The sequence below is a fragment of the Megalobrama amblycephala genome, linkage group LG22 (genome assembly GCF_018812025.1).
Source record: "Megalobrama amblycephala isolate DHTTF-2021 linkage group LG22, ASM1881202v1, whole genome shotgun sequence".
In the NCBI taxonomy this organism is placed as follows: Eukaryota; Metazoa; Chordata; class Actinopteri; order Cypriniformes; family Xenocyprididae; genus Megalobrama; species Megalobrama amblycephala.
The window spans coordinates 33,445,004-33,469,078 of NC_063065.1; the positions used below are offsets into that span (position 1 = coordinate 33,445,004).

The window sequence follows — 24,075 nt, forward strand, 5'->3', positions numbered from 1 at the left end:
TGCAGTTGTGAGTTGATATTTGAGTGTATGTTACTCTGTTTATCTGTAGAACAATGTATATGTTATGAATCTTACACGAAATTCATCTTCATCACAGTGTAAATGATGGTAATGGAAAAACGTGTATCATGCAACCTGTTTTTAGCTTTGCCTTAAAGATAACTAACTCGTTAGCGAATTAAATTATGTTTATCTTCATAATTATAAAGTTATTTTTATTACATGTGATTCTGACATGATGTCACTACATGCACTGTGCTCCTTCCTCTCCGCTCGTCTCAGGTAAATAATGCGTCTTCCAGCTCAGTGGTCGGAGTCGCACGTTCATGCGTTTTGGGGGCGTGGCTTTGGAAGGAGCCCAGAAGGGAGGGGTGGAGTGAATGGAAATAATGAGCTGTCTTTAAAACAGTCGTGAGAGGTCTACAGACACTTGATTTTTATACTTTCTTTTTCAGAGTACTTACATTTTAAATATGTATTGATATATAAATAAAGTTTAAACAAATTTTGAAAAAAAAGTTTTTTATACATTTTTTACCTACCCTGCCTTTAATGTCTCTCTTCTGAACATGTTCACGCTTGATATTTAAGTGAATTTAAACACTTGACGGATAACCTTTGTGAGTCACTTGAGAATATTAGACGAGCTAAACCGGCTGCAGAGTTTAGAGTCAGAAAATGTATGCAAACAATAGCAAAGAGCAAATATTGACGCAAAAAAACGCTCTGAGGGAGAAAAATCTGGGCACATATCCTACACTGATTAGCGTCAGCCCAAAGTGCCATGCATAATTACTAGAATGCAAGGCTCCGCCCCCCCGAGATGCTTGAGAGCCGGGATGTGTTTCCATAGCGCTGTAAAGGGAGGAGGGGAGACGCCTTACTGTAGCGATGTTACGGAGAGAAAGAGGATACTCAAGGGAAGAGAGGCTAGACAGGAAGAAAATAGCTAAGCTCTGAAGCAGGGGGGATTTTACCAGCTGGCTGTTGTCTGTGTGGTTTAATGAAAGGGCTGTGTGATATTTATGCAACGTCTCTGAAGCTGGTCTATGACTCCTACACCCACTGAACAATGGCCCCCATGGATTCGCCCGCTGTGCATTTGATGCAGCCGCTTGCTTTTCATCGCACAACTCGCAAAACATACAAACTCTGTGTTAAGAGGGACCTATTATATTCCTTTTCACAAGATGTAATATAAGTCTCTGGTGTCCCCAGAATGTGAAGTTTCAGCTCAAAATAGCCCACAGATCATTTATTATAGCTTGTCAAATTTGCCCCTATTTGGGTTTGAGCAAAAACACGCCATTTTTGTGTGTGTCCCTTTAAATGCAAATGAGCTGCTGCTCCCACCCCCTTTCCAGAAGAGGGCGGAGCTTTAACAGCTCAACAACAACAAAGCTGGAGAATCTCACGCAGCCAAAATGAGGATTGTCAGTAACGGTGTTCAGCCTTACATTGTTCAAACCGGAGTCGACACTGATGGAGAGACTCAGGAAGAAGTTACAACTTTTAGAATGAAACTGGACGTTTCTGAATGGTTAGTGGATACATTTATGTAGTTGCTGTGGAGTTGATTCAACTCATCCACTAGAATGTGACGTCATGTTCATCTTTTGTGTTGAACTGACCCTCGTTTGTGAAGCAGTCCGGTGTAAAATGACGGCATGTTAACAACACTCTACTACAACAACTCTTCCTCTTCTCTAAAGCAGCCCAACATGGCCCCGCCCCCTTTGTTGTGTGTTCTCGGGGGCGGGGTTTATGTAAATTTTGGGATTTATGATGTCACCAACCCAGGAAGAAGCTTGTAGTCCCTACCAGCCGTTTGTTGTAGTCCTTTTGGTCCGGATCAAAGAAAAAAAATATACATTTTGTCCTTCGTTCTCTTAGCATTCACACTGTCATTTTTAACATGGAGCCTAAAGACACTAAACAAACAAACAAAATCACAAAAAAATCCGGCAGTGCACGTACTCTTCCGATGATGAAATTTGCACTTGTGCACTGACCCTTGCATACGCGGAAAAAAGCGACATATACTTTGGGCTTCAGGGTCGCGTCTCGTGACATCACATCCTGTTTTTGAATGGTTTAGATGTCTTTGGTCTGTATTTCAATTCAATTTTCAGTCGAACCATGCCAAAGTTCATTTGAGAGCGGACCGAGTCCCTTTCGAAAAGGTGGGTCTCAGTCAGCCTGTTTGGTGCGCACCACGGTTCGGATGGCGGCGTTCACACTTACACTAACAGAGCATGATGGTACATGCTGATGGTACATGAGAAATCATCATAGCATTTGCCTTTCGATTGCTAATAATAGAAAAGAAAATGCTATAGCTTTTCATATGCCATTCACTTTCTTTGTTTATCAGCTCTGTATTAGACAGAACTGTTAGTAAACTAGTGAAGATGAGCGCTCAGATGCTCATGCGCTGGCATTCTCAGCACTTTCAAAATAAAAGTCTCGCTCCCGATACATCGGCCAAAGAGTGAAACCTATCAACCGACGCAGATGATTAAAAAATGTCAAATATCGGCTGATGTATCGGTCTTGGCAATATATCGGTCGACCACTAATACAATAGTTTAGTGTGAAGAACAGCCCATTATTTTTATCATACAGGTTTAAGTAATTAATGACATATTTTTTCATTTTTGGGTCAACTATCCCTTTAACTACTAAAGAATTGTGCAGACCAGTGCAAATAACCTATATGTCTAATGTTTACTGTGCAGATCAGAAGAGCGGTCGCTGAACACGTTCCTCCTCCATTCAGCTCACGGTCATTTGGCTTCACAAAAACAAGAGAGAGGTTTGAGAGGATTTATTTGGTTATAGCACATGGATCTTTTGAAGTGGATACCATTAGCATAATGATTATGCATACAAACAGCCTAATTCTGATTCATTTCAGATTCATTTGGCCCTCAATGCTGGGCCTTTTGCCTAATGAAATAAATGAGTCTCTGTCTCTAGAGGGGAGAAAACATAATAAAAAGATGCAGCGGTTGATGTGCTGAAATAAAACAGATAGAAACTCTGAAACATATTTTAATAAATAGGTGTAAAAATAATTGCTATATTAGTGCAACTAGACTAAATATCTACAAAATCACTGCAGTTGGAAAATTACTTTGTGAAATATTGTGATTATTATTAACACATTTTAGGTTGGTCTTTTTTGATATTAATAAAATAAAATAAAATAAAATAAAATAAAATAAAATAAAATAAAATAAAATAAAATAAAATAAAATAAAATAAATGTTGAAAATTATTATCAATGTTGATGTTTTTGCTGAATTAATATTTTTGTGGAAACATTTTTTTTCTGGATTATTTTATGAATAGAAAGTTCAAAAGAACAGCATTTCTTTGATATAGACTTTCTGTAACAATGTATAAATCTTTACTGTCACTTTTGATCAATTTAATGCATTCTTGCTGAATAAAAGTATTGATTTACTTGTGAAAGAAAAAAACACTGACCCCAAACTTTTGAAAGGTAGTGTATATATTTATGTTTTATATTAAATCATTTACTGAGATCTTTAAGCATGGAAAAATCAACACTTCACCTTTGTGGGTTATTGTTTAAATTCACTTTCTAAACGGCATGCTGCATTTATAGCATTAAAACAAAAGAGCGCTGCAGATTTCTGACAGCTGATATTATTAATCTCTCTGCTCTGACCAAAAGGTTTCCCACAAAAGATCAAACACTCCGTCTCAAATTTCAAAAGGTTTGATTATTTGTTAGTATGTCAAAAGTCAAACTCCTCAAATAAGGCTGCAGTTTAGCCTGAAGGCCTTGTCTTATGTGTGAAAAATATATCCACGTGTACAGACTGACGCTGAAAGAACAGGCACCCTCTCCCACATTCACTGATCTTCCCACGACTGCTTTACAGGATGATCTCACAAAACCCATCCTTTGAAAATGCAGTGCAATGACGAGACTTTAAGGAGAGCCGCCCAGCGCCCGAGGGTTCCCTCCTCCTGCTGCTGCTGCTTTTACGAGTCATATCCATTCCCACAATCCTTTTCAAAAGCCCAACTTTTATGTGTTTCCTGTAAAGGGCACACTTTTAATCTTTTCCCAACATTCACCCTCTGAAACCTAGTCACTGAGTTTCACATGTGTAAGCAGATCATGGTTAAATATGAATACGACATTTATTGTGAATGTAATTTACAAACATAAACACAATCATATATAAAAGTATGGGTTCTGTTAGTATTTAAGAAATTAATATTTTTATTGGGCAAGGAATTAATTAAACTGATCAAAATTAGCAGTAAAGATGTCAATAATCTGTCACACATCTCCATTGAAGAATCAGTTATGCTCATCTTTGATATTCTAAGAGTAGTAAATCAGTTTTAAGATGCTTTCCTGCAGCAAAATACAGTCATAGAGAAAGTATGGCAAAACAATAGATGAAACGTGATATGAACTATGATGATTCACTCATACCAAAGTGGCAGGTAGGGGTGAGTGATATACAGAGACATGATTAACCAGTATACAGGTGTCAGACGGTACAGATTGAGGTTACGCTCACATGATGTTGCTGTGCTGCACAGTAACGAAAGCTTGTCACTTGCATGGGTTTTTTAAAGCATTGTGGTTTAAAAACGATGATTTTAAACCATTAAAGTGGTCCTATAATGCATAATAGATGTAATATAAGTCTCTGGTGTCCCCAAAATGTGTCTGAGTTTCAGCTCAAAATACCCCACAGATCATTTATTACAGCTTGTCAAATTTGCCCCTATTTGGGTGTGAGCAGAAACACGCCGTTTTAGTGTGTGTCCCTTTAAATGCAAATGAGCTGCTGCTCCCGGCCCCCTTTCCAGAAGAGGGCGGAGCTTTAACAGCTCAACAACAACAAAGCTGGAGAATCTCACACAGCCAAAATGAGGATTGTCAGTAATGGTGTTCAGCCTTACATTGTTCAAACCGGAGTCGACACTGATGGAGAGACTCAGGAAGAAGTTACAACTTTTAGAATGAAACTGGAAACCCTCGTTTGTGAAGCAGTCCGTTGTAAAATGACGGCATGACAACAACACTCTACTACAACAACTCTTCCTCTTCTCTAAAGCAGCCCAACATGGCCCCGCCCCCTTTGTTGTGTGTTCTCGGGGGTGGGGTTTATGTAAATTTTGGGGTTTGTGATGTCACCAACCCAGGAAGAAGCTCGTTGTAGTCTCTACCAGCTGTTTGTTGTAGTCCTTAAAAAGAAAAGAAAATATCTCCCTTTGCATTGAACTTTGAGCGTCGTAACTTTGCAGATGTTGTTTATGCTCAAACAGCAACATTACACACTAACTAAAGTTAAAAAAGTGAAATCATAATCAACCACCCCTTTAAAATGCAATAAGCAGTGAAAGAACTCATTCCGTTATATATACGCGTACTGTCGGAGGTGTGTACACATGTACACATACACTGCTCACAGGCTATGACTTCTTTTTGCTGCCTATTTGGGCTTCAACAGCTAAATACACATACTGATGTGTCAAAATGCCCATCTTTGCAGGTACCCTCATAAACAGTCATTTATGTCTTAAGTTAAGAAATAAAACGCATGTGTAACGGTATATTGTATCCGTGCATTCGGTCTTAAAGTGACAGCAGCCTAATAAACCTGCTGCTGTCTGTCATTAATATTAATCAAACAGCAACAAAAAGAAAAAAAAAAACAATAAAATCTCTTTACGGATTTACTTTTGTCTCACTTTGATAAGAATAAATGTATATTTTATTTACACAGTGAAGATATGCAGTGTTTTTTTTATAATTACTACTAATTTTAAAAGTTTAATTTATGTATTCTAGTATTTCTTATTTCTAGTGCTTGAAGTTTTTCAGGTAGGTCTATTTCTTTGTTTAATTGTAGTTTGTTGTGATTAGTTTCTTTGTTCTAAGGTTATCACTGGTTGTTTACTTGTCTTCAGTAAGCATGAGAGATTTTTTTTTTTTTTTTTTTAGCATTAGTTTTTTTGTGATATTGAAATTGGTGACAAGAATTATGAAATTTCAATGGTCTCAAATTTTGATTTTATATATATATATATATATATATATATATATATATATATATATATATATATATATATATATATATATATATATATATATATATATATATATATATATATATATATAGAGAGAGTGAAATAAAATTAATAAAATTACGCTGACCTACAAGAGTGAATCTGTGAAAAGTGTTTTACAAAGAGGTCAGCTGTCCATGTGTATGCAGATAAGTTCAGCCCAGACGGTCTACAGACCTACTTAGAAAAGTAGGCAAAGAAATATAACCATAGATGTGGACAGAACCACTGTTTGAAACAAATGAAACAAGAACACTGAATTATTAAAAAAAAACATCACCAGCAAAGAGATACAAAGTGAAGCTACTGGTGGAAGCAGTTCTGGGTGATAAATTGAATATTTATGACACACACAATATCATTTAATTATTACAACATTAACCTACATCATCAATACAGCAATCATTTTAATGTGCTTTTTGCTTGGCTATTAAAATTCCATTTTTAAAATGTAAAGATTGCACTCACTACTCCAGTCGCTCATGAAAATGATGAACACCAAGACAAACACATTTTAATGTCTCAGAATCTGAAACACCTCTCAGTAGCCAAATTGCATACGGATTTGATTCAGTTAAAGAGTGCAAAACATAAATTCAATGATTCAGCAGCATCTTTACTCGAAAATGTTAATGATAGTGTGATTTGTTATATCATTAAAAAGATTTAATTAAATATACATTACTGTTCAGAAGTTTGAGGTCAGTACGATTTTATTAATAGGATGCATTAAATTGATCAAACGTGACAGTAAAGACATTTATTACGTTACAAAAGATTTCTACTTCAAAATAAATAAATAAATAAATAAAAAATGCTGTTCTTTTGAACTTTCAATACATCAAAGAATCCTGAGATTTTTTTTTAGGTAACACTTTAGTTTAGAAGTCCAATTCTCACTATTAACTAGTTACTTATTATCATATTGCATATTACCAGGATATTGACTAGGAATTATTGCTTATAAAGCACATATTAATGCTTTATTCTGCATGACCATATTCTACATCCCTTAATCCTACCTAATACCTAAACTTAATAACTAACTTATTAACTATTAATAATTAGTAATTAGGAGGTTATTAAGGCAAAAGCTATAGAAATTGAACCTAATGAAAAATTAGCTTTTTTATTATGGTTTCTATAAAAAATATTAAGCAACATAACTGTTTTCAACATTGAAAATAGTACGAAAATGTTTTTTGAGCAGCAAATCAGCATATTAGAATGACTTCTGAAGAATCATGTAACATTAACATTATTCTTTGAACTCATTTAGTGAAAAAAGTTTAAAAAATGGCTGCCGAAACTTCAGCTTTGCCATCACAGGAATGAATAACATTTTCAAAATCAAAATCCATTTATTTCTATAGCACGTTTAAAAACAACACAAAATATATATTCAAATAGAAAAGTCATTTTAAATTGCGTAATATTTCACAGTATCTTTTTTTTTTTTTTTTACTGTACACTGTAAAAAAATTTGGTTAAGGATTTACTTTGAAACTATTTTTACTCATAAATTGCTAGTAGATTTCACAAATTTACAAGCAAGACATTAAATTAAATCTTTGTAAAACATAACATTCTTATAAAACTTACTCTAGTAATCTTTGATTTATTTACAATGAAAAAATATTTTTTACAGTGTAGTTTTGATTAAATAAATGCAGCCTTGGTGAGAATAAGAGACAAAAAATCCTATCCGAACTTTTTAACAATAGTGTGTGAGTAAATATTGAATTGATACAAATAATTCAAAAATATCAGTGTGAAAAACTTTATTTTTTATTTATTTTTTTTTTAGATTTCTATTGTATTTTATAATTTACTGACGTCACAAAAATTTACGCAACTTACAAACAAATACTGAGATTCCGAATGTCATAAAATTGCTAAAATATAAAATATTTTATTAGCTATATCACCCAGTCCTATGGAAGACTTTTGAGTACTACTTCACGAAACCCCATCAAACCCGCACATTTCTGCAGCTAAATGAAACGATCCACCCCACAACACAACACAACACACGGACACGGCTGAGGGAGGAAAAACAATGCACTTCCTGTATGTCATTTCCTTCAGAAGACACAAATCACAATGAGTAAATCACCACAGGACCACGCAAAATGTCAAACGGGAGTCGGGTCCATTCATGACTAAGAGTGAAAGTGATTAAGAATGATTAGAGAGCGTTTTTACGGCTGACTCATTTTAAGTTGATGCACTTTAATTTCTGCTGAGATTCGTCATCAGCTAACGCAGTCAGCAGTGCAGGTCAGCAGTCTTTCCACATTCACAGCCCGTCTCATATTTACTCTCTTATCTAGCTTTGGCATACTCACACTTTCCTCCACTCAATGAAACACTATTGCTTCAGAGACGTTCTCCGATTCAAACCTCAGTAGTAAAAATGCTGACAAGATTCTGAATCAGTCACTTTAAATGGTCAACTTCCAATGAACTAGATATGTTTGTGCTATCACTCAGAAATGTGCATGCGTAGCATTTTATAATACAATATTATAATATAATCCATTGCCTTGATCTCATTAGTGGCACTTTCATTCAGAAATTGCTAGTAAATTTAACAAACAATTAAAAAGAAACAGCATGTAACACAATTAAGTATGAAGTTTTGAAGAAGAAAACTGAAATAGCAGTTTCTTGTAAAACCTTCTACAGTGACCTTTGTTTTAACTCTAGATACAAAGGATACAAAGACATTTCTATTGCTCATAACATCTGGAGAGAAATAGCACAGACATTGGGCAAGGATAAAACTTTGTAGTGTGCATGTGTCGATCACCTGTGTTCAAAGGTCAAACGAACCATACTTCTAAAGGCCATGTGATGCATATGCTAAAAGTTCACGTCGAAACTGAAGTATTATTTGGGTTTAAAACTTCTCATGTGTCCATTCACTTCCTGATGGTGCATCCCGTACTGTCTGTGTCTCTGTGCTAATCCAGAGGGATTTTAAAACACTACTAATCTCCCGACCTGTGCTCTGTTGCAATAGCAGGAATTAACACAAATCTCCCTATCATTTCTGCCAGAGAAAATATGAGCCCTGAATGTTGGCTAAAATTAGCCTTGTTTGAGCTCACTCCCCCTCCTCATGTGACATCAGATGATTTAGAAGGGAATCTTCAAATAGAATGTGTTTGTCATTTCTTTATTTTCACCTTCCAGATTTCTTTGTGTTGGTTACAGTGATTTTGGCATCAGTAGCAGTATAACATGAACTCTGAGAAGAAATATAGAATCTGAAAGGGTTCTGTCAGGCGCTTTACATATAGAACGTTTAGGGGTTCCCATCATGGGATCATTTTATGGATTTAGTAAATTTGGCTAATTAATTTTGTTTGATTTATGTTAAGTTAATTATATTTGTATAAACCCGATTCCAAAAAAGTTGGAACACTGTACAAATTGTGAATAAAAAAGGAATGCAATAATTTACAAATCTCATAAACTTATATTTTATTCACGATAGAATATAGATAACATATGAAAATGTTGAAAGTGAGACATTTTGAAATGTCATGCCAAATATTGGCTCATTTTGGATTTCATGAGAGCTACACATTCCAAAAAAGTTGGGACAGGTAGCAATAAGAGGCCGGAAAAGTTAAATGTACATATAAGGAACAGCTGGAGGACCAATTGGCAATTTATTAGGTCAATTGGCAACATGATTGGGTATAAAAAGAGCCTCTCAGAGTGGCAGTGTCTCTCAGAAGTCAAGATGGGCAGAGGATCACCAATTCCCCCAATGCTGCGGCGAAAAATAGTGGAGCAATATCAGAAAGGAGTTTCTCAGAGAAAAATTGCAAAGAGTTTGAAGTTATCATCATCTACAGTGCATAATATCATCCAAAGATTCAGAGAATCTGGAACAATCTCTGTGCGTAAGGGTCAAGGCCGGAAAACCATACTGGATGCCCGTGATCTTCGGGCCCTTAGACGGCACTGCATCACATACAGGAATGCTACTGTAATGGAAATCACAACATGGGCTCAGGAATACTTCCAGAAAACATTGTCGGTGAACACAATCCACCGTGCCATTCGCCGTTGCCGGCTAAAACTCTATAGGTCAAAAAAGAAGCCATCTAAACATGATCCAGAAGCGCAGGCGTTTTCTCTGGGCCAAGGCTCATTTAAAATGGACTGTGGCAAAGTGGAAAACTGTTCTGTGGTCAGACGAATCAAAATTTGAAGTTCTTTTTGGAAAACTGGGACGCCATGTCATCCGGACTAAAGAGGACAAGGACAACCCAAGTTGTTATCAGCGCTCAGTTCAGAAGCCTGCATCTCTGATGGTATGGGGTTGCATGAGTGCGTGTGGCATGGGCAGCTTACACATTTGGAAAGGCACCATCAATGCTGAAAGGTATATCCAAGTTCTAGAACAACAATGCTCCCATCCAGACGTGTCTCTTTCAGGGAAGACCTTGCATTTTCCAGACAATGCCAGACCACATCTGCATCAATTACAACATCATGGCTCTAGAAGAAGGATCCGGGTCTGAAATGGCCAGCCTGAGTCCAGATCTTTCACATAGAAAACATTTGGCGCATCATAAAGAGGAAGATTTGACAAAGAAGACCTAAGACAGTTGAGCAACTAGAAGCCTGTATTAGACAAGAATGGGACAACATTCCTATTCCTAAACTTGAGCAACTTGTCTCCTCAGTCCCCAGACGTTTGCAGACTGTTATAAAAAGAAGAGGGGATGCCACACAGTGGTAAACATGGCCTTGTCTCAACTTTTTTGAGATGTGTTGATGCCATGAAATTTAAAATCAACTTATTTTTTCCCTTAAAATGACACATTTTCTCAGTTTAAACATTTGATATGTCATCTATGTTGTATTCTGAATAAAACATTGAAATTTGAAACTTCCACATCATTGCATTCTGTTTTTATGCACAATTTGTACAGTGTCCCAACTTTTTTGGAATCGGGTTTGTATGAATTAAACAGCTTGTAAATATACTTTATTATAGAGCTGCACGATTCTGGGTAAATTGAGAATCACAATTTTTTGGTTTCAAACAGCTCTCCAATATTTCTGCACAGACAACTGTACCACAAAATAACATGTAATTTACTAGAGGTTCTGACAAATGTTAATGTCAGAAAATGTTTAATAAATCTGAATTAGTTTGAGTGAATGATTCAATGACTAACTTATTTCATTACTGGATGAATCAGCGTTTTTTTGGATGAATCTCTAATGATTCAATGACAAATACTTTTTTTTTTTACAGTTGCTACCTACTGGTGTAATGATGTAATTGACAATCTTTATTTGAAGAGTCAAGACACTTAAAAAAAAAAAAAAAAAGGTGATTTTCTCTAATTTGATCGGCTCCATAAACATCAGTGTTTATATCCAAACTATAAACTTTTATCCTAGTTCTTCTTTGATCACATGAATATTTGTAACAGAAATATGGTTGAAAAGACTGTTCATACCTACACATGACAACGTCTCTCTCTGGCTCAGCGGCAGCACTGACGCAGATGTGAATGTTCTGGTATGAATTTGTTACAAGTTTAATGTTCACAGGCGAATGGTTGTCATTTAGGAATGAGATCGTGATCTTTTAATGATTAATCGAGCAGCTCTACATGGTAGTGAGTAGGGCTGGGACAATAAATCATTGCAATAAATCGAGAAATGATTGTGGATCGATTCTGAGGTTTTCCAAATGCATCGCAATTCTCTCTCGAATCGATTCTGAGCTTAGTTTTTACCAGCAGATGGTACTGAATGCTTTTAGAAAAATCCGTACTTTGCTTTCTTCCAGCTCCTTACACACATCACTTGAAACTTATATAAAATAATCATTCATAAAGTTCATAAAGTGTTTGCAGAAACTCAACTCAAGCTACTGTCAAATGTGCATTTCTAAGAGCCAAAACATGTAATATTAATTTGTGACATGGTCATCTGTTTGGCAAGTCTTTGTGATGATAAAACCACAATTAACAGTCTGGTTCCTAAAAAAATTGCCTTTAAACTCGAAAGAAATAATTATAGGTATCGACTGATATGACAATTTATTGTGATAATGTTTTTGGCCATATCGCCCAGCCCTACCCAGGAGTATGTAGACACTGCTTCAAAGAACAAGACTAATGAAGAGAAAAATGTGAGACAGGCAACAAGAGTAATGTTTCACATCGGGGGTGACTTGGGGAAAGTGAAACCTGGAATTTTCTGCATAGACGCTTCGGGGTTGAAAGTCAGCAGTTCTAATGTCTGACTTCGAGTCACACTTTTGGAGGGTCACAGCTCTAAACACAAGCCTAAGGCAGTGCGCTCGCAAACAAATGCCCTACTGTACTGCACTCTCAATCATGCTAGAGTCACATTGCATTGCAGGACTGGTGTGTCAACAGAATAGATGTTGTAGGGAATCATACGAATGTGGAAAGCTGTAAACCAGGGACGCTTAAATTGTGCAGCTCATGAACCATGTGGGGCGATCAGGGGCCAATGAATTAAATGGCCTGGTAATAGTAATAATACTTTCATTTCCACATCCACGGCTGTGTTTTCGCCTCACATTTTTATCAATTCATTTCTCAAAACAGTCTCAAGTCTACAAAAGGACTTTCATTTCCCAGTAGTTAATAGGTACATTCACACATACAACTTTTTCTGTAAATTTAATGCGTTTTTATTTATGTAAAGGCCTCTTGTGAACAGAACCTGATGTCGAAATGCTGGCAATCAGTTCAAGCAATCTGCCAGCTAAAGAAGCCGTTTCTTTCCTGAATTTGAATTTAAAGTCCCCCCTGAGGAAAACAAGTATTTAATGTTGTTTATATGTCTATGTGGTGTTTTTAATATAATTTAAGACAAACCATGTGCAAATTTAAAAGACAGCACCATTGCTGAGTATTTCTCTTTAAAACTGCAGCGATCTAGCCTGACGTGGTCATACTCAATTCTAGTCAGAATATGAGTCTGATACTGCTCCATTGGGCTTTGATTATGGGGGCGTATTTCAACCGATCCAGGAAAGACCTCAATTGGATAGACCTACAACCAATCAGAGCTACAGAGTAAGTGATGTATGTTGAGCGACGCATAGTTGTCAACAGAACTCAACTGCACACATGCTGGAACTAGTAGATGAGCGTAAACAATCTTTGCCGGTGTTGTAAAAAGAATTTAAGTACACACGGAGTACTTGCCAACACGCTGGTTATGTCTACCTCGTCGTGCACGCCGAGTTGCATCGCCGTGATGCCCATTTCGGTTGCTTCTTTCACTTGGTTCTCCATGAGTGCGACCAAAGGAGAAACCACAATGACCACAGGGTTTTCATTGCGCCCCATCTTCTTAGAGACCATCGGGGCCAGCTGATAAATCAAATTTTTGCCGAATCCCGTAGGAAGGACGGCAAAGACATCTTTCCCATCGACAAATGCCTTGATGGCGGTCCTCTGTTCCTCTTTTAAAATTAATGCGCTGTCGATATCTTCTATAACGGACGCGATGGTGGAATCTACACATCTCAGTTCTTCAACAACAGCCACCATTGTTGTAAACTAATTCAACCCAAGCTCTCTTTGATGACGTGGCTGATTACGTTTCTGGTGATAATCTGTCAATCATCGCCCTGACAATGTGATTGGTCCGAACAGTTTCTGTTCGGGCATAATTACTCCTCTACGGATCGAGTCCAGACCGAACTTCCCGACCTAAAAATGTTGTGGGCGGGGCTAAGTTCGGCTGGCATCCAGGCTAGCAGCGATCTAAAGATAGTTTCAAAAACGCGGTTTGAACTCGCTGGTGTTTGTCACAAACTACAAGGGCTGTCAAACGATTAATCGCATACAAAACAAAAGTTTGAGTCTGCCTAATATATGTGGGTGTACTGTGTGTAATTATTATGTATATATAAATACACACAAATTAATGTATATATTTATGAGAAATATGTTATTTATGTACAAAATATTTTATTTATATATAATATAAATTATATAAAAATATAAATAAATACATATACTTGTAAATATTTCTCAAATATATACATGAATGTGTTTGTATTTATATATACATAATAATTACACACAGTACACCCACATATATTAAAATTAATAAAATATAATAAAACTCAAACTTTTATTTTGTATGCGATTAATCGCGATTAATCGTTTGACAGCCCTACAAACTACCATGTAACCAATCATGTCAACATGGGGGTGGGCTTTAGTATATCATTAACTATGACCGCAATGAAGCAGTGGAGTCTCAAGAGAAGGTTATCCCAGTATATTTTTCTGCTGATATGAAAAATTGGGTAGATTTAGCAATATAGCGGGTGTATGATGTATATTACAATGTTATGATGAATATGCCTTTCTCCACTGACGTTCTGAGTTCGTTCAAAGCGTTTTTTTTTTTTAAGTATACTGATTTTTAGAAAACAGCTGTCTGACTCATGAACAGGAACATGGTTTGTGTAACATTTGATAGCATAGTCAAGCAAAAGGATAATCATAATAATATACTGTTATGTGTCCGACGTCGTAAAATATGATACCATTGTGCTGCGTTTACCTCAGTAAGTTGACTGAGTGGATCTATGAGCTCGTGCGAGTGAGTGGAGACGGGGCTAATTAGCATATTCATAAATTTGCGTATACTAAATGAGGCAAGGGTGTAGAGTTACATTCAAGCTACTTTTTTGACAGGAAAAAAAAAACATTTAAATGTGTCATTTTGGTGTTCAAAGATGAGTTTTAAGGAATAAAATTATTGACTGCAGGGGGACTTTAAGTGAAAATTAATTTCAAAAATAACTTCCAAGATTTTCAAGATAGGGTTAGCTTTAGAGAGAGAGAGAGAGAGACAGATAGACAAACTGATCTGTTTGAAATGTGCCCAATAAATTTGTATTTTAGAACATTTAATTTCCCAGAATGCTAGATATGCATCATTATTTTGGCCGATCTCTATTCCAGACTTGTGCACAAACTGCACAATCATCTCCCAAAATGTAATTTGTGCGGAAATCATAACTTTTGTTTTATAAAATCTACCAATTAAAAGGTGTTCACTAAAAAATTCCTATTATAAGTGATTGCTGATATCACAGAAAGCGTATTTGTTTAAAATGTATGCAATATATTTTTGTTGCATCACATATCACATCTGAATTCTGGGTAGACAACTGATAACCACGAATGGGCCTGGATTTGGCCCACAGGCCAGACTTTCGAGTGTCCCTGGTTTAAACAGTAATCTTGCAGTTAAGAACATAAATCAAACCAAGTATCTGGAACTCTGACTGGGGGGATTTTATTGTTCCAGTCAAAATTCAAACAATATCAAGAATAGCTAAGAAACAAACAAGCAGACCATATGGCAAACAACACATAATCCTGTTAGCTCTTAAGACGCGTGCCTTAGTTTCTCGCTCTTCACACTCTCCTGTTACATGCCGTCTATTCTTTAAGAAATATTCAATGATTTAGGCCTCACAGAATGTCTGTTGCACAAAAACATGGTAAAAACCAATCTCAAAACTGCAAGATCCAATCTGATGGCAAGCTGCCACTCAATTTTAGGGAGTTAAGGTGATTATACACGGGGTAACTTTTTGAGCAATGTTGCCGGGCAGTTTTGCAGAGCGATGATGCTTGGGCACTTTCCCATTGAGAACAGGGGACAAATTTCTATCTGGATACTTTAGATCAAAATTATTGCCTATTCTCAATGGGAAAGTGCCCAAGCAGCATCGCTCAAAAAGCAACATTGCTCAAAAAGTTGCCCCGTGTATCCAGGGTGCGAACTACGGGGGAGCTAGGGGGAGCTTGGCTCCCCTTAATAAGACATGGGCTCCCCTGAAAACGTGATTTGTGAAGTTTTGGGGGGTCTCAAAAAATATTGACAATGTGTTATTTTGACGTGCAATTTCAGTTTTGTGTAATGTGTTCATCGTGGATTATTATGTGTAAAATTGCAAAAAATATCATTCATTCATGCATGACGGTGATTTAAACCTAATTCACTTCAATAAAGATAACTATACATGCTATTCTTGTCATGAGCATCAAGGTGTGGGGGTGCTGCGGTGCAAATTCCACTCCACAGGTAAGATGTTATTGGCAATTATGTGTTGTGGCTGGGTTGTTATAGCTCTGAAACAATATTGCACTATCAAAGTACCAGGCAGCTAGATCTAGTCGCTGGATTTTCTAAAATTTGATATTTGATTTAAAATTTTACCAACAATTTAAATTTTGAAGTTTTCCTACCATAAATATATTAAAAATGTAGTTTTGAAGTTAAGGATGTTTTGTCCCATTAAAACATCCTGCAAGTTTCATAATTTAAAGCATCCCCCTCATTATAAACAAAGCATTTATTTAATATTTTTGTATCATTATCTTGCAGTTACAATAAAATGAAGAAGCTTTTCATGAATGGAAAAAAAAGGAAAACTAGAGCTCTGACACTGATTTATTCTGTGGGATAAGGCTGATTCACACAGCAGCTGTCTGAATCACAATGGACAGTGTTAATCACATCAGTACAGCTCCTCTCCCATCACAGGAGACTGGCACAGACTGACCCCGACCGTGGAAGAGTATCTTCACCCAACGCAGTTCTCATCTCTGTCAAGGGTGGGCTAGATATGATGAAATACAAGACTTCCACAATTTGCAGTGCATCAGGAGTGTGCGATAAAAGTATCTGTATGTAAATGCACTTTGGGATAGATAGGATTCTTTAAATACACTTAAAATTGTCATTCTCAGAAGTGTTGTTATGCACAACAAACTTCTGTATTCTGGAAAACAGGTCGCATCACTTTCGGTTCAGGTCTGTTGTATGTGATTCGTTAAATATAGAGCCATTAAAACAGAGTTATTTACAGTTAACCGAAATTAAACCATAAAAACTAAGCTTTGTTACTTGACATTAAATAAACATTAACTGAAATAAAATATTTAAAAAAAGCTTAAACTTGTTTTATTTCAGTTAGTTGCCAAGGAAACTTCATTATTTTCATTTAGTTTAACTTATACTAAAATAATAATGTAAAACTGAAATAAAAAAATGTATAAAATATGAAAAAAAGATAAAAAACTAATAAAAAAACAAAGTAAAAAAGTATTAATAAAATAAAACATTATCTCAATAATACTACAATAAAAAAAATAATAATATATATATATATATATATATATATAATTTATTTTTTTTTTTTTTTTTTTTCACTATAAAAAAAAAAAAAAAAAAAAAAAAAAAAACACCTCAAGTTTAATTTAAAATTTTATTATTTTCCATGCCATTTCCAGTCATTCATAAGTATTGGTCAAGAACTTAAAGTTTTATTTTGATTGTCCTCATAAAGACCAATTTCTAAGTCAAGAGATAATAAGATCCATCAAATTGCATGAATTAAGCATTAATAGGCCTTTTATCAAACAATTTAAATGAACCAACATTTCACAGCGCTAACCTACAGTATAATGACATTGATTTTTCATGCTGCACAACAACATAAATATGATCATATGGAATCAGTAACTGGTCCTGGATCAGCTATATCTCATATACATGAGCTCTGCCTGCTGTCACATGACACTCATCAGCCTTCATCTCCTTTTAGATGTTAAATTACATTAGAACATATCTGGATCTACTCTCCACTTCAACAGATGTCCAGCGCACCGGCTGCAGCAACTGCACAGATGATCACATCACTGTGAACTTCAGCTGATGCAAGATACCTCTGATCACGCACAAAAACATTACGAACCAAACACTGGCACCATATACGACACCCTTGCAAATTAGGGTGGTACCATCATACCATGGTAACACCATGATATGAAATTATTCAAGTGCCATGACATTTACATGGTACAAGAATCGAATTTTATCAACAATGCATGTCCAAAAATGTCATTATTATGGTACTATATGTGACCCTGGACCACAAAACCAGTCATAAGGTATATTTGTAGCAATAGCCAACAATACACAGCATGTGTCAAAATGATCAATTCTTCTTTTATGCCAAAAATCATTAGAATATTAAATAAAGATCATGTTCCATGAAGATATTTTGTAAATTTTCTTCCTTCCATTTTTGTGAGTGGATATGCATTGCTAAGGACTCATTTGGACAACTTTAAAGGCGATTTTCTCAATACTTTGATTTTTTTGCACCCTCAGATTCCAGATTTTCAAATAGTTGTATCTCGACCAAATACTGTCCTATCCTAACAAACCAAACATAAATGGAAAGCTTATTATTAAGCTTTCAGATGATGTGTAAATCTCAATTTCAAAAACCTGACCCTTATGACTGGTTTTAGAGTCACATTTTGTTAGCGAGAAAAAAGAAGCACTACTGTATTCTACAATGGAAATACCACATATCAGTATTCTTCGAGTCCAACATAAATTCTGAAGTATAAGAATAGCAACATTATTATAAAGTACATTTACAATATTATATACACAGTGGCTATAACATGGTGCATCATGAAAAATACTATGGTAGAGTCCTTACTTTTATATGCATATACATTAGTCATATTTTGTATTAAAAAGTGATGGGTTAAACCGAGTTTTACTTCCATAACTATGCTGTTTTGTTTAAAAAATATAGTTTTCATGGTGTTTTTTGTAATATACTGACAAGACTACTGGCAACAAAACACTAAAGTGCTATTAACATACGATGTGTGATTATTGTACAATAAAGTAAGGGCGTTACCATGGTACAGTGAGGTAAAGCGATGGTACTTCTACCTACTGTATGCTACCGAATGACTGTCAAAAGCATGGTATTTACCATGGTAAACTGTCCAAATAGCACGGTACTTTTTTGAAAACAGGACCCTCACGAGGGAGTTTCTCTTCAGTGAGCCGTTATTCTGGATAAATCAGATGTCAGTTGAGTGTGTGGATGATGCTGGTTGACACCTACCGTCTATGTTCTCTCTGTCGCTGATGTGCTGCAGGTTGCAGCCCGTGTCCTCTCGGCTCAGCTCCGGTTCGGGCCGGTACGGCTCCAGCCTCGAGTGCGCGTTCCGCCGGAGCTTCGGGCTGGACGACACGCAGCATGATGTGCTGTTCCCCATGAGTCCCGATGCGCGCAGATAAACAAACAGCCACGGATCGACGGAGCCCCGCCGCAGATGATGGGCGTAACAGCTGCGGATGACGGGATGAAACACGGGCTCTGCGATCTTCGAGATCACTCCCGTGCCAAACGCTCGTGTAAAGACATCAGCGTATTACAGTCACGACTGTCCTCATTAAATCAACACATAATCCACGCGGGCTGCTCTGGAGAGGTTTATGTGTGCGTATGCGCCGGTATCGGTGGGTTATTCCATGCTCACCCGTCGCAGTTACATCGTATCGTTCAGCTGTCAGTGTTTCGCCGTGCCCACGATCACACACACATATACACACACACAGAGAGCACACGGAACAGCTTCCGGTTCAGCGCCTGACGTCACTCAGAATGATACATTTTGTATCTGCTTGCAAGAGATTGTAAACACGATATTGATCAATTTTCTCTTGAATGTTTGGCTTTTTTTATTGGTTGCATTAAAGCATGTAAATCTGGTTACACAATCCTCAATGGATGAAATATATTTCTTAAAACAAAACACAGTTTTATTTTCAATATGCGGTATTATGTAAAAAGAGCATAATTTGGAGTTGAATATTTACATAGCCTATTATAAACTATCTTTATATTTTTGTAGCTTTATATGCTTTTATAGAAATGCACAATATATTTGCTTTATTTGATATATATATCAAATATATATATATATATATATATATATATATATATATATATATATATATATATATATATATATATATATATATATATATATATATATATATGAAGACTTCAGATGCAAAAGCCTCTAAGTGCCATCTGAAATTTTCTTCTAAAATGAGCATTTTTATCAAGATCGTATGTTTAGGGTCTGTCATTTAATTCTAATTGCAATTATTAGGTCCTTTTCATTGCCATTAGAGTGAAATTACTGACCCTAAACATCTACAATATATTTACTTTACCCTGTAAAACCTATTAAATAATAGCCTAGTAAGGAAAAAAAAAAAAGTTTATTTAACCTGTAGACAAAATACTAAAAAACGTAATGTTTTGTATCATATTTGATACATTAGTCTGATACAGAATGATATAGTGAGAATATGGAGCTCACACTCGAGGAGGAAAACTCAGTTTTATTCAAATTAAGCAAAAATATGCAATTTCCTGCAGTTGCTGATATTATATGAACAAAAAGATGAAATTCTGATGTTTGTAATGTAAATCAATTAGATCAACACTATAGCAGACTACTTACATAAAATGCATATTAGTACTCGCTATCTGCCGATATTATATCTTAGGCCCGTTCACACCAATAACTATAAAGATAACAATAAAGATATAGTTATAAAAATAATAAATCCTCTAAAAAGAATAGCACTGTCCAATCCACAGCTATAACGATAATGATATAGACGAACAATCACTTTCAGAACGATTTTTTTCCCAGCTGTTTAATGAGAATCCACTCTAATTTAAGGGCTCTCGCATTTAAAATGGCGGATGACATTGAGGACAAGTTAATCGCAGAGGTCCAGAAAAAGCCATAACTGTTTGACAAATCAAACCCCCTTTTCAAGGATACTTAAAGAAAATGAATATATGGAAAACAATCAGTCATACCACTGGAATAAATGTTAAGAAGTATTAACGATGAGATCATTATTCTAGACTAGCAAACAGTGTAACATAAGATTACCTCAGGTATCCAGCGCTAGTTTCGACAACATTGTCTTGCTGCCTTTGAAGTTGCAGTGAAAAAGACTAGATGTTGTTTTTATTCCACTATATTGCCTTCGTCAGCTAAATTCACTGTTAGATTAGATCAATTACACTAGGGCTGCATTCGAAAACTGGAAAATGCTGCCTTCGGAGGACACGTTTCAAGGTAGGAAGGCATCAAGGCACGTCCGAATCCAATGTTAGCTTCACTTCCTGTTTCCTGAGATACCTTCATCTGATCAATTTTTGAATGCAGCATAGATGTATCCTTCGCTGCCTTTGATATCCTACAGTCCTGTGTGTACCATTCTGTGACAGTTGAGCAGAAAAATAAAGATGGCATCCGAAAGTTCCGTTTGCTGGTCAGTCTGTGTAAATGTACGTTTTTGACCAACATTTTCCACTTTTGATATCACTCCTAGCGTGAAATTACTACTGTAGTAATTAAATATGTGTTTAGTTCTCACCAAAGCTCGCGCTATTTTGCTGTAGATCATTAAACTGTTAAGATGCCTCAGAAGTCTGTCCGAAATCAGTTTGGTGAGGTGCCTTCATGCACAAATGCTGCCTTACAACTCACCTGATAAGGCATTGAGGTAACAAGTCAGCTGCCTAGGTTTCCGGATGCAGCCTAGCTTTTCACTCGAAACATAGCATGCTGAGGACATCTGCTGGTTAAAGGAGATGGTCCACACTGCAGAACACCAGATCCAGGGGGATCCAACTCCTCCCACTTTATATATCCCTAAACCTACCCGTCTCCGCCCCTGGATCTAAACCTACCTGTCTCCGCCCCCTGGATCTAAACCTACCCGTCTGTCTCCGCCCCCTGGATCTAAACCTACCCGTCTGTCTCCGCCCCTGGATCTAAACCTACCCATCTGTCTCCACCCCCTGGATCTAAACCTACCCGTCTCCGCCCCTTGGATCTAAACCTACCCGTCTGTCTCCGGCCCTGGATCTAAACCTACCTGTCTCCGCCCCTGGATCGAAACCTACCCGTCTGTCTCCGCCCCTGGATCTAAACCTACCTGTCTCCGCACCCTGGATCTAAACCTACCCGTCTGTCTCCGCCCCCTGGATCTAAACCTACCCGTCTGTCTCCGCCCCTGGATCTAAACCTACCTGTCTGTCTCCGTCCCCTGGATCTAAACCTACCTGTCTCCAACCCCTGGATCTAAACCTACCTGTCTCCGTCCCCTGGATCTAAACCTACCCGTCTGTCTCCGCCCCCTGGATCTAAACCTACCCGTCTGTCTCAGCCCCCTGGATCTAAACCTACCCGTCTGTCTCTGCCCCCTGGATCTAAACCTACCCGTCTGTCTCCACCCCCTGGATCTAAACCTACCCGTCTGTCTCCGCCCCTGGATCTAAACCTACCCGTCTGTCTCCGCCCCTGGATCTAAACCTACCTGTCTGTCTCCGCCCCCTCGATCTAAACTTACCTGTCTCCGCCCCCTGGATCTAAACCTACCTGTCTCGCCCCTGGATCTAAACCTACCCGTCTGTCTCCGCCCCCTGGATCTAAATCTACCCGTCTGTCTCCGCCCCCTGGATCTAAACCTACCTGTCTCCGTCCCCTGGATCTAAACCTACCCGTCTGTCTCCGCCCCCTGGATCTAAACCTACCCGTCTGTCTCAGCCCCCTGGATCTAAACCTACCCGTCTGTCTCCGCCCCCTCGATCTAAACTTACCCGTCTCCGCCCCCTGGATCTAAACCTACCTGTCTCCGCCCCTGGATCTAAACCTACCCGTCTGTCTCCACCCCCTGGATCTAAACCTACCCGTCTGTCTCCGCCCCCTGGATCTGAACAAATAAGCCTGATGGATCATATCCGATACTCACATTTTAACATGATTTTTCAAAAAATTATGCAATCTGCTGTCCAATAAATGTTCATTTTGAAATATTACTAACAATATAAAAGTAAGTATGAGTGGCAAAAATGGCACTGATAAAAAAATATTTTCTGACACTGTGTCTATGCTTTAATATCTTTACAAATATTGTTTTTCTTATTTTTTTTCTCCCCTAGAGAGAGAGAGAAAAAAAAGTTCAAATAGGGATATAAAATCTCTCTCTCTCTCTCTCTCTCTCTCTCTCTTGTTTGTGTTAATTCAGTTTCAGTGACTTTCATTTAAAAATCACTTACAATAAATAAGCTATTGAATTTCAACTACACCAACAATATCTCTGTAAACGAGATGTGACCATTTAAAATATAATTAAGACTACAGGTTTTGTTACATTTATTGGCTAAAACAGGCTTTATTTAAGCTTCACACAAAAGGCCCCACTAATAATAGGTTTATGTGGCTGAACTGTATATGTTATTATCAGAGGCTGGTGTGATTTAATGTCACTGACGTCACGGACACATCAACACATCACAGATTCAAATCATTGTGTTCCAATTAAAAATTCTAAACTATATATATATATATGTATATTTGGTCTGAGAAAACATGGTCTATACTGTGTAAAAAACAATTTAGTAATAAAAAGAAGAATCTGCTCTGCTTTCATGAATGCAAGTCATCAAATTGAACAAGACTGCATCATAAATGATTGACAGATTTAATCTTCCGGGTAATCTGTAATGGAGCTTTATTGTCTAGTCAACCAGTAATAAGTACTTTTATCTTTCAAGACTGTAAGGAAGAAAGGTTTATTGTACTGTAAGGTAATGCACATTAATACATAATGGTAATAATTAACTACATTAGTTGACATAAACTAATAATGAACTGCACTTCTACAACATTTATTAATCTTTGTTAATGTTAATTTCAACATTTAATAATGCATTATTAAAATCAAGAGCTGTATTTGTTTACATTAATGCACTGTGAACTAACATGAACAAACTATAAACAGCTCTATAAACTGTTGGGGATTAACAATATTATATAACGTTAACAAAGATTTACAAATACAGTAACAAATGTATTGCTCATGGTTAGTTCATGTTAGTTAATACATTAACTTATGATAATTAATGAACCTTATTGTAAAGTGTTACCACATGAGCATGATAAAATAGTAAACAGACGTATAAAGTCAAGCTTAAAGTCATAT

General features: G+C 36.7%; 1 protein-coding gene across 4 annotated transcripts in view; it reads right to left on the reverse strand.

Annotated features, from left to right (window-relative positions):
• The window catches only part of ccny (cyclin Y), a 70,183-nt gene extending 50,548 nt beyond the window's left edge, over window positions 1-19,635 (reverse strand). For 2 of the 4 annotated variants that reach the window (XM_048174280.1, XM_048174279.1), the window contains exon 1: window positions 19,115-19,635. In XM_048174280.1, the coding sequence (XP_048030237.1) occupies window positions 19,115-19,268 (154 nt within the window). In that variant the 5' untranslated portion in view covers window positions 19,269-19,635. The remainder of the gene's footprint in view (window positions 1-19,114) is intronic. The other 2 variants (XM_048174282.1, XM_048174281.1) reach the window with 1 other exon arrangement.
• Window positions 19,636-24,075: the final 4,440 nt, after the last annotated feature.